Raw genomic sequence first — 12,437 nt, forward strand, 5'->3', positions numbered from 1 at the left:
CTGGCATCATTGTAGAAATAATGTCTGAAATTCATACACTGTTGTAACTCTAGTCAGAAAAAAAAATCCAAACCAACAGCTGATTTCAGAGAAAAAAAATGCCTAATTTTATTCTTCAAAATTACTTTATCCTTTTTTAAAAAAAAGTTGCATTGCTTGTTGTTTACCAAAAAAAAAATAAAACCAAAACCAACAAAACAGCTTAAAAAGAGAAACATTCTGCATGGATCCCAAGCTCTATTTTGTTGAAAAATTAAGATTTGTATAATACAAAGGCTGTAACTGTAACAATCACTGGAGGAAGTAATAAAATTTGAGATTCAGGACAGGCTGTGCAGGTACCAGACTGCAGAGCCCACGCCACCCTGTCAGGAAGAAATGCCAGTGAAGGAGTCTGTTATGGCTAAAACACTGGCAATTTAAAAAGCAAACCAGTGAAGAATTTTTTAAAGTAGAAAGTGAAGTTTAGCAGAGAAACTTCAGCCTTTAGGCCCAGGAGATATACAACACAACGCTCTGGAAGAGCCCAGCCACCAGCAGACACCTGCACCAGTGTTTTCTACAACCCACAAAAGTCTAAGGTACTGCCTGTCACGATGCAGGAAATAAAAGTTAAATCAGCACACAATAACTACAGTCTAAAGGAGAAACTCTGCAGTTAGCTTACATTTCCCTGGTTGCAGTATTAAAATATTTTCACCACCTCCAACTTACAGATTTGTCTTGGGTAAAATTACTCAGTGTTGCCTTCTATTTACAGAAATATCCATCTCCGTACATCTCACCATAGCACTTAAAAGGGCAGTGCCTTTGTTTACTCATTGAATGAATTAACTAATTTGATTATTAAGCTGTAATCCTGGAATAATACAAATTTACTGAATTCAGCTAGATTTGGTTTTGCTTTGCTAGCTGTCCTGCTTTATAGTTAGTTTAGTAACTGTTACTGGAAGTGGCTGGACTTTGGTAAAATACTCTCACTTCACCTCCACTGAATGAAGAGAAGCTCTGAGAACTTGGATACATTACATCACTCATCTTGCAAGTCCATCCATCAGTGCCCATTGTACAGTGCTAGGTCTCACATTGGGATCCAGAGCTCTGTTACAGAGCTCTGTTTTGTGCTTTCCAGAGCACGAAAGAGGAGAGATGGGAACTGGTCCAGCCTCTTAATAAAGAGGGTTTTTTTCCCTGGCTATAGCTCTCTGCTCAACTCAGCTTGTGAATTTCCAAAGCAGAAATGTGATCTTCCACAGCACAATGCTGGCGGTCAGGCTTGTGTTATACACTCAATGCTGTAACTCCATCCTCCAGTCATAGCATACCAGCTGGATGACAAGAACCCAACCATGTGTTGCTCATTTCATTTTTGGAGGCTGCAGAACAACACTAAAAGTTTGAATTTTACTAGCTTTCCTCTGCCAGGAGAAGTCACAAGCCTCATATGAAGGAATCCTATTATCACAGGTCACCCATGGGCAGTTTGGCAAACAGGCATTCGCTCACAAGAGCTACAGATAATTTAGGTATTAATGTTAGCATGTAAAAAAAACCACAGAAGGCCTCAAAAGGGAAAGGAAAAAGGAAGAGAAAAAAAAAAGAAGATGCATGCATGCTCTGGAGAGATACACAACTGTTTGATGTTGGGACTAGCCAAGAAGTTGACTGAAAAAAATCAAAAATCCATAATTTGGAGAAGACCTGAAGAAATGTAGACCTGAAGAGTGGTTCTGGTCCCCTGAAAGCATAGGACACAAATACTTAGGAACAGAAGCAAACACTCAGATGGAGATTTGCATGCAGGTTTTTGCTGGTTTGCCTCAACCTGTTTACCATTTGTGCTTTATAAAGGTAGAGCCTGTCTGTGCTAGAAATCTTATGCAACACTTGTATCACCTATGAAATGCCTTTGCATTAGGCTTCATAAAACCTAAAGGTGCATTCAAGTTACTGGAAAGTTTGTGGGATCTTGTAAAAAGTTTAAGCCAGTGTAACTGGACTGTGAAGAGCCAGATCATAGAAGAGAGTGACGGACTGAAGACCTTTATACTTGCCTTGTATCTAAAGACCCAACTGTAAAGCCAATGTCTGAATTTGTTTCATCTGAGCAAGCGAAATGCTAATGGTCCCAGATTTCTAATTATAATAGCATTGTTAATGTTGACTTTTAATTGCCACTAAAAACTGAGTTTTAAGAAGGGGCAAAAGTAAGTAAATCTTGGTTTGCAGAGGTAACATCCTCCCACATAAAACAAACACTGCAGTGCTCAGGTACGTCTCATCCCCAAAGCTGCCAGAGGCTGCTCACTCATGTCTCAGCTCACTGAGCCCGGACACCTTCTCTACGTGTCAGCCAACCCACTTCCAAGTGCTCCCCATCGCAGAATCTCCCCCAGAGCTGCTGAGCAGAGGTATCTTGGGCAGGCAAGCAGCTGCTGAGTTGCTGAGAGAAGTAATTCTTCCACGTTTTTCCTACCCACAGGTCACTTCCCACACACATCTTGGCTGGATATTTTCAATTCCGATCCTCCATCCCCATTCGAGAACAAAACAATTAAAATATAGCTCATTTGTGAAACTGGTATGCAGATAACTGAATTATCAGCCCTTATTCAAAGTCCAGCATCCTGTGCCTATCCTAATCTGTGGCAATCAACTATCATCAGGGAATTTTTTAACACTATCTTCAAAATGCCAGAAAGAAAAGCAAATGCTTAAAGGTCCTAAACATACAAATGATTCAGAAGAGTAATAAGTCTCAGAAAGAAAACAGTGAAGCATTCACCAAAGTATGGCTATTACATTTTTGTAAAAACCTGTTGCCATATAATATTTTTAATTTCATTTTAGAAAGACTCTCTGAAGTGTTAAAGTAATTTGACTACCTATTATCTGTCTCTTAAGCTTGTAATCGAATTTTAACCATAAAATATGATTACATGCTGTATGAAGTTCATCAGACCAATTCTGAAGTGCCAGAAATAACCTTTGGCATGATTTAAATAGCACCAGCCTGAACCTTTGCGGGAACTGCCATTGGCTTTCAAATATGTTCAGAATAGTTCAGAATCAGCATCCCTTAATGTATTTTTTTATTATCATGGAAGGAAGTCACAGTAAAAATTATTTTGTACTGAGGACATTTTTCTGCATTATCATCTTACACTAGCTAGAGTAAGGGACTCAGTTTGAAATGCATTCTTTCAAAAAAATACTTGTTTCCATCCAGAAAAAAAGCCTTAAAATGAACAATGTTTCACACTGAAATTGATAGATGGGATATTTCTCATCTGAAAGCAAACATCTCTGGTTTAGATTTGAACCTGACATATAAATAGTAAAATTTGTTGTTGACTTTCACAATACCGCATGTGGGAATTCAGGGGTAGTTTAACATGCTGGGGATGTGCACAGTGCTACTGCAATTGCTGTCTAGATACCTACAAAATTCCATTAACTACTTCCACCAGTGGATTTAAGTTTTTAATTCATTTATTACTTCTGTGAGGTAAGGACGTTAGCCATGATTTGAAGCTAGAAAATTAAGGATAAAGAGTGACTTACATAAGGCCAACCAAGAAACCCATGGAATTAAACCACCTCTAGAGTCTCAAGTCAATAGCTGTAACTGCAAGACTGTCAATAACAGCCCATATTTCAGGTCACTGATTATTACAGTTGGTTCACTCTCCTGCAATGATGGTCTTCAGTGATGGACCTCATGCAGAAGTGTTGAGAGGTTCATACCCAGCTGCCTACCCAGTAGTTCCACAAAAGCAGATCGCTTCCTAATACACATTTGGTAATAGAAGGAGACATGCAAAAACGTTTTTATCTCTTGAACAGCCTGGAGCTTATTGCAGCCTATTCTTTCAAGCACAATTTAGACAAGACAACCTTGCTCCTAAAATACTGAGTATTCATGCAGGAGATGGGTATGGGTAAGCATACATACATACATCCCACTACCCATACTTATTTACTGTAAGCATGGCTTTACATCTGGTTTTAAGGATGTAAACGGGGCTACTACTTTTTTAAAAAAAAATCTGTCTCATAGTAGAAATATCTTTATGATATCATACTAAAGAGAAGTTTCACTTACTGGTCTTGGTAAACTGTACTGATACATTTCTGGCCTGTATGTGGGTACCCACTGTACCCCCCCTCTAGGTCGGGTCATGGTACCAGGAGCACTGGTTACAACCTCCGAGTAGGGCAAGTGCGGTGCTGAGCTGTACGCCTCCTGCCTGCTCTGTCCTCCGTGGCCCGCAGAGGCCAGGCTGAAAGCCTCTTCCAAGAGCATATGCATCTGCTGTCGAACCTCATCAATGGAGGGCTGAGAACTTAAAGTTGAGGTCTCCGAGTGGCCTTTGGCCTGACGGGACCTGGTGTAACTCCGAGGCTCGTTGACACGGTCAACATTTGTTTCTTCTATAATTTCAGGCTCAGTCTGTTGGATGGAATAAAAGCATGTATACGTAAAAAGCTTTACAAGACAGTGTTTTGTGTGAAGCAGCACAAATATACTCAAGCACAGATGTAACATATACAAAGACAGGAATTGTGACAATATAGACACAAAACAAATATTGGAAAGGAGTGATATGATGCAGGCAAGTATAATAGCCTTTTATATCCTACATTGTTTGCTGCAAAAACTAGGAGGGATACTCTGTAGCAGATTAAATTGCCAATGATTCACTTAAAAACAACTAGAACTAACATCTGAATTCTTTTCTTAGTTGTTAGTATCAATAGGAATACAACTGTGTCAGGAGGAGTATGGCTCCCTAAATAGCACCATCACTGCAAAGGACTCCTTACAAGGGACCTCTTGTTACAGCTACAGAGACTGAAATTCTTTTGTCCATTCTCATACATTAAGATTTTAGAAGAATTAAAGTTTAGGAGTTTTCCTGAACTTCTAACCCAATGAAGATCACTAACGATGCTACAAACTGGGTCCTGTCCCTTGCAGAAAATATCTTGACCCAGCTTGGTCACCTTACCTAGCCACCGAAGAGCAGTTACACAGAAATTTAACCAAAACTACTGTGGAAACAGTGAATGCATGTACTCTAATGAGCAGATAGTACTTGGGCAGCTTAACTTGAAGGGTTATTCCTAGGGTAATTCCTTCTGTACAGATAAGTACAAACAGAAATCACCCCCCTGATTTTTTTTTGCCTATAACTCCAAGACAGAAAAAAATCATCATGTTGTAAGAATTTGACAGTGAAATACCTAACTTCATCTATATTCTGTAAGACTAGTTTTACAGCATATAGTTATAAAAACTACATTTTAAACAGGCAACCAAAAAAAGCAACCAATTCCTTATAATTCTTGAAATAGCAGTAAAATGCATTTAAGGTGCTAAGATAACTGAAACAAAGACCAGGATATGTACCTCCTTCTATATATAGCATGTGGTTAGAACTGTCTTAGCATTTAAAATAGCCACAAATAAAAGAACACAACAGGATGTTCTTACTAAAAATTCCAGCACTGTTCTGATAATTCAAGTGCTCTGTAGCTCCTAGCATGGCAGACTTTTTTCCCATGTAATAGTGCTTTTCTATACCTGACTAGATAAGCAACTTTGCCCCCAACCTTTTGCAAGCTGTGTGTGGTCATGTGTACTATAGGACAATCGGAATACATATTTCTTCATTTGCAGAGGAAAATATCAAACTGACTTTCTTCTATTGTCAGACATTCAGAAATGAGTTACACGATTAGCTTAAAAACTGACGATATATTTCAGTAAAAGATCTTAATTTGTTTTCTCTCTTGGCTGTTATAAGTATAGTTACATTTGTAGTTAATTAAAATACAGCAATAAAAAAGAAAAATTTAGACAATAATTAATCATTTTCATACTAGAATTTAACTGTAATTTATGTGGTTATATTTATACAATATATTATTCAAATTCAAAACCCCAAAGTCAACTTCAAGCTTCCTACGTGATATACACAAAAGATTGGGGAGGAACAATGTAACTTCACACAGTTATCTTAAACTGAAAAACTCTAGGAAATCTTCAACTAGATAGTTTCCCTTAATTTTCTTCCTGCATTTTTATTTCATTTTTATTTATTTTGTTGCAGTAAATAAAAATCAGGTAAAATTTTAGAAGCTTAACTATAAAATAGAATGGTAGTTTGTATAAGTGCAACCAAAGAGCCTCTGAAATCATACTGCCCCAACTGGATGATTAATAACCATGGTTCTTCTATTTCCTCATGCCTGTAAAAGTGTCAGTGAATGGAATCCCACAAGAGACCTATTAGCAACCAATGCTGAAACAAATCAGGTTCTCTACTACAACCCCTTGGTGAAGCCATTAGACCTCTGCAGAATGTCTAAAATATATCATATGAATAAAGGATGCATATTAGCAGTCAACATTAAATCAGCTTTGATTTATCAATATAAAAGTTGACATGAAGATTTTGGAAGAGACTGGTGACCATTACTTTTTTATCACTTTCTGATGTATATCATTTGCTTTCCTATTAATTCAAATACGTAAGTATCATAAATAGATGCCATTACATGTTAACATGACCATTATAAAAATCCAGATAGTGTTTATACACAGTTACTGTATAGTACAAGGAACTGGAATTACATGAAGAAGGAAAAAAGAATCCTGTACTGAGAGACAGACTTCATACACTTATGGAATAACTCTGCTGCTGCAATTGTATCAGTAAAATTCTTCATGTGAACAGTAATCCATAAGCTTTTTGAGAAGCTGCATTAATTTAACCGTATCAATAAAATTACACCAGTGAATTCTTTTGTATCCTGATCTCTTCGCTATATATAATAAAGTCATTTTCTTCCTTTTATCCCAAAACAGCCTAAATATTTTCTGCCCTAGTATAAAGCTCATTAGCGGTATAGAGGTTCTAGACTCTTTCATTACAGCATTTGCTCTACTCACAATTGTCTGTGAACATGTTGGAATTAATAAACATGTTAATAAAGTCTCCTTAATCTACTTCATAGGCAAAGATGGTGATAGTAAACACTGTTGAGATTATTTAAAATGGAAAGATACATACTGTTCAATAATAATCCATTTATATAAGATGCTATAAAGGCAAACAATATACTCAGAACATCAAATGTACACTCCAAAATAATGCAAAAAGCTACACATTCTATATGGACAGGTTATAACTATTGACCTCATATCCTGACCAGATTTTAAACCTTAGACACAGAACCATGATTCAGAGAAATATCACCAAAAAATCATTATAGGGAATTAAATATTTTTAGAAAACCATAATTGAAATATTAGAAATTTTTTATGTAAGGGGAACCAGAAATACATAAATAAAAAATCAGTAGTGTGGAATGACAGACTTCTGAGCCCTTACTTCACTCTCCTATTTAAATGACAAAGCAAAATCATGCAGATCATAAACTGTCACGATTTGGTTGATGCATATGTGTCTAGCAGTTCTTAAGTTTTCTTAAGGAATCTGGGGGAATCTTAGACTCTTTTCTTAAATAAATGTTGGGAAGATAAACCTCAACACATAATCTGGGCATACTGGTAACAGCTCAAAAGAAAAAAAGCAATTTGTTAAGCTGTAAAAAAATCTCATGACTTTTATACGAGCTATTTTATTCATTAATTTAATTATTTGAAACTGCTTAAAAAAAAATTTCACTATTCTTCGGCAGAACTTGCAGCTAAATAACATACTGGGAGGAATTGGTTAGCAGGAGTCTGAGAAGGCTGGAATCTTTAGAAAAACAAAGTGGGTGTCAAAAAATGGTAACTAGATGTTACTAAATAAAAAGAGAAAGGACACAAGATTTAGCACACAAACCAGCCCTTTTTCAGAGCCCTTTTTTACCCATTTTCAGAGGTCAGATTTACAGAGGTGTTTAGTCGCACCACTGGTGAGATCCATATGAATTCCATGCATAAATATAGATACAAGTACCCGCCTGTGGGTATCCTGGGAGACCAAGCCTGTCAGACTCTCAGTGCAGCTCTGAGGAGCCTCAAACAGGAGTGAGGGAAACCAGCCCACGCTGCAAGCTGAGGCTTGGGAACTAAATTACAATATCCTGTCCCATTTTCCCCTGGCATTTTTTGCTTTCAGACAGGAAACACATTCAGAGATAGAAGAGGTGCACTGCAGTGAATCTGTAGCGCATTGGGCAAAAGGAATTTTATCAGTAAATTTACAAATTTACCACTAAAAAAGACTGCCATGGACAGCTTGCCCAATTGCCATGTTAAAAGAAAGGTAAAAGCAAAGTTGTGTGTGATGTACACAGATCTCAGAGAATATAATTGCTTTCAGGACATTTTAGAATCTGCATAAGCTCATTGGTGTAGCTTCAGAGTTTTTAACATTTTCTTTAAAATGTATTTTATATATAGTATACACAATATAATAAAATATATTCTTAAAATCTTCTACTAATTACTTACTGTATATTAATTTTGAACTAAAAGCAGGAGGCCATGCCTGCTTCCAGAATGTTTTCAACATTCCTTTCAGGAAAATATCACCTATGCAAAAGTAGCTTTTCCAGGATACTGAGGGAAGGCTGGCTTGACAATGTTTTTATCTAAGAAAGCTCCAAAAATAAAGGAAACGTTTTAGGGGTCAGGGCAAGGAATCTTTTTGCAAAATCTAAACCTATTTCAACAGGTTATGCCTTTCTTTTTCCAGGCTACATCGAGGTATTCTAATGTCTCAGAAAGCAGAGAACCAGTCATCCCACTTACATGGCACAACATGACTCATGCAACCTGATGCAAAGCGTCCAAATGCAGGAAATCATTTCAGAAATCTGACACCTACAGCATGCCCTGAAGAATTCTGCAAACAATTTAAACTTCCCTGAACACATCCCCTGACCTTGGTACATTCTTTTACATTGTTGAAAACACATCCCTGGTAGCTGAGAGAGTTGACAATTAAGCCCCACACAAAATGCTTGACACCTACAGAGATTAGAGGATAAAAAACCACCACTTCCTTTTTTTCCAGAATGGTTTAGACCTTTCCTAGGGACTGATCTTCAGGGATGGCTGAGCTATAGCATTTTGTACGTGTGACAAAGGATTGAAAAATTCTACATGACCCCAGAGTGGGGGCTATTTTTATCCTCATTCTGATGCACACAGTGTCAACTTGAACCCAGTGTATGTTCAGACTGCACAAGGCAGATAAGTTGTCTTGTGTTGGCTGTGTGCGTTCCTTTGACCACAAACCAGCATCTCCTCTGGCTGGTTTTGACATTTACCTATGCAAAACTCTCCCAGTTCTGATGTAGTTAGAGGACAATATCTATTCCTAGGGGATTTCCACAAAACACTGCCATCTGAACTTCAGTGAAATTCCCAGAAGTTGGCTGTTCATTCTTCTGAATCAAGAGAGCAGCATCAGAATAAATGGGATTTTTAATTGCAATGAAAAAAAGCTCAGTATCAAGTAAATGGCCACATACTTAGAAGGACTATCTAAATTCAAAATTCAATACTTTGGCAAATAATGAGTTTCAAGTCAAATGTTTTGTTTGCATTGCAGACTGTAAAATGTTGTACAGCTATAAAGTATATGAAAGAGTCTGTGCTCTGAGTAGCCTGAGCTTTTTTCAGGATGTTAAGTGCACATGAAGTACTGTAATGTTAAATATCCAATGGCACTCTGACTTGTAGCTTATCAATAGTTTCCTGGTTTTAGGACTAAGTTAAGACTTTGCTGAGAAAATTTCACTCCATGTATGTGATAAACTTACATCATATCCACTATTACGGATTCCACGTCTAGGTCTTTCTCGAGTCACAAGAAGATCCATCTCAGTTTCTCCTGGGCTAGGACTGTTCAAAGACTGCCTGCTTCTGTATAACGAGCTCTTCATTGGTTGCCTAGAAAACATGAAACAAGAAAACAGTAAAATGAAAACAAAAAAATTACAGGCAGCAGTTTTCAATACTTACCTTTATTCTAAAATGATGAGGTTCATAAAAATGCCACTTCATTACAGGATATTCTTTCTATGTATATGGAAGTGCTAGAAATCGGTAACGCTATTACAAGATCATTAAATTTATTTACAGTTAAAGAAAATAAAGCTACATAAAAGACATGGACATAATATGTAGGAGCTTATCAGAAGAAATATGTCCCAAGAAGGTATCAGAACACTTTTAACATCAGCTGTTATGATTAAAATTCATAAAAAAATAAATAAGTGCTATTACCAAAAAATAATAGGACTTCCCCCACACTCGGATGGGGAGCAGAGATTTTGGTTGCTGATCCTGAGCAACTAGAGAGAAGCAGAATAACGCTTCTCTGAAACAAACACCCAGCAAAGTGAACAGGAAGAGAAGCAGGAGTGGGAGGGAACTGCTTGCAAGATGCTGGTTTTAAATAGCCAGTTTGGTAACTGGCCACAACTTTATCAGAGAGCTTTACTCCCTGGGATTAAACCACTTCCAGCACAGATCGGAGCAGCACTCGGGCAAAGGCAACCCCAGGCACTGAGCTTTCTTGTGCTAAGAAGCAAGGGGAGGCAAATGTAATAGAAAGACAGCATGTAACTCAATACCCAAAGTATCCTGTAATCTTTCCAATGCAATAATTTCTTCCCTTTTTATTGGTTATATAAAACCAAATGCAGCATTCCCTTGTAAAATACAGAACATAACTGTACATAAACTATTCAGGAGCAGTTGCCAAATCATGATACAGGAAATTCATGCTTATCAAGCTGCATCTTTTAAGTAGGCTACATCTAAATCAGAAAAGTTTAGGAAATGTTCTCATAGTGTATTTGGCCATTTTCTTGCATATTCCAGAGAAGTGCTCCTCCTGTTGTAGATCAATAACAGATCAAATAATGGCATGCCAGATTTATTTATTAACACACTAATTATACTGTTGTTAGAGCCTAATATAAAGTTATCTTTGCCTAGAAATGCTATTTTTCTGCTTTGTGTCATTACTCTGTTCAAAATATTAAAAGTAGATTAGGTCATCTAACATGTCTGCATGTTGCTCATCCTGCACAGGGGGCCTGAGGATGTTCAGAGGGAAGAAGCTGCACTATCATGTCCGAATTCACACTTTCAGTGTGTGTTTGCAAGGTAAGATTTACAGCTGAATACCTGCATCGTACTATCAGATGGATCCCTGACATGAGCTGGGGCCCACTGGACCAGCCCTTGTCACTGTGCTCAGCAGACAATAGTAAGAGATATAGCAAAAGTGTAACTACACAGGTTTTGAAGTGACCTGCTTCTTCAGCATCTGCACTTAGGTCAGATGGACAGCTATCCATACGTGCTGAGATATATTTTCCCCTCCTCTGGCGCTTGAAGCCAGCAGTTCTCAACTAACCCTCACAGATGATTAACTGGAAACACACACGTATTCCTTGTTTTCCCAAAATTGTTCTTGGTAGCTAGTAATACTCAGGTAGCAATGTTGCAGTAATATTGTGTGTCCACAACATTATTTTTCTCAGTTATTCGTGAGGAGGTAAAAACACCCTTAGTGTATCACATTCATACAAGTACCTTTTTACATCAGAAAAGTTCAAAAATGACAAGCATTTTTTTTTCCCTTCAATCAAATCTTAGCAAAAGATTGCTGCTGTGGTACAGGGTTCAACACAGCTGTGGGATGATTTTGAGAAAGGGAGGGTTTCAAAGGCAATAAACATCAGTCAGAGCACAACAGCCTTTCAGCCACGATTGATAAATCTGTGGGAATCAGAAGAGTTGAAATATGAAATTTGGAAGGGGGCTATTGAAGGGAGAAGACTTTGGTGACTTTTCTGACATTCTCCTATGCTTGCCAGTTAACTTGAGACAAAATGCAATCGTCTGCTAATATTTGATTGAAGGCCAAGAAATGCTTACATTAAAGTTAAGTGAGCCTGTGGCTGAGAGCTCTATTTGATTTAATAAGTGGAGTAAAAATAAGGTCTCCAGAGTTTGAAATGTTTGGGACTACCTGAAGTGATTACAATGAGAACTACTACAATATCTGAGATACTGATAAGCCTAGGACCATTTCTGTAAGTAACATAAGAGGAAACCACATTAATTGGTGAATGGAAGCCTGTTCCATTCACCAATTACAAAGGCTTCATCGTTTAATGTCTCAGAAACCATCAATGAAATTAAAAGACAACACAGTCCAAATTAATTCACTGGTAAGAAGAAATAATTCTTCAGATATTACAGATTTGGTTAACAGAACTCTTTAGCTTGACAGATTAGAGTGACAGAAACTGGTTTGCAGAATCCAGAAAGACAGACATTTACATGATCAGACGGGATAAACGGTAGAACAAAAAAACTATCAATTTCACACTTCTGATTAAACTAAGTACTCATGCACATACTTAATTTTAAGCCAACTTTCAAAAACTTC

General features: G+C 37.4%; 1 protein-coding gene across 4 annotated transcripts in view; it reads right to left on the reverse strand.

Annotated features, from left to right (window-relative positions):
• Positions 1 to 12,437, reverse strand: part of KIAA1549L (KIAA1549 like) — a 139,643-nt gene that overhangs the window by 21,331 nt on the left and 105,875 nt on the right. For 3 of the 4 annotated variants that reach the window (XM_042785342.1, XM_042785340.1, XM_042785339.1), the window contains exons 16-17: positions 9,790 to 9,919; positions 4,106 to 4,453 (exon numbers count right to left, since the gene is read on the reverse strand). In XM_042785342.1, the coding sequence (XP_042641276.1) occupies positions 4,106 to 4,453; positions 9,790 to 9,919 (478 nt within the window). The remainder of the gene's footprint in view (positions 1 to 4,105; positions 4,454 to 9,789; positions 9,920 to 12,437) is intronic. The other variant, XM_042785341.1, reaches the window with a different exon arrangement.

The sequence above is a fragment of the Tyto alba genome, unplaced genomic scaffold (assembly GCF_018691265.1).
Source record: "Tyto alba isolate M040663 unplaced genomic scaffold, T.alba_DEE_v4.0 Super-Scaffold_8, whole genome shotgun sequence".
NCBI lineage: Eukaryota > Metazoa > Chordata > Aves > Strigiformes > Tytonidae > Tyto > Tyto alba.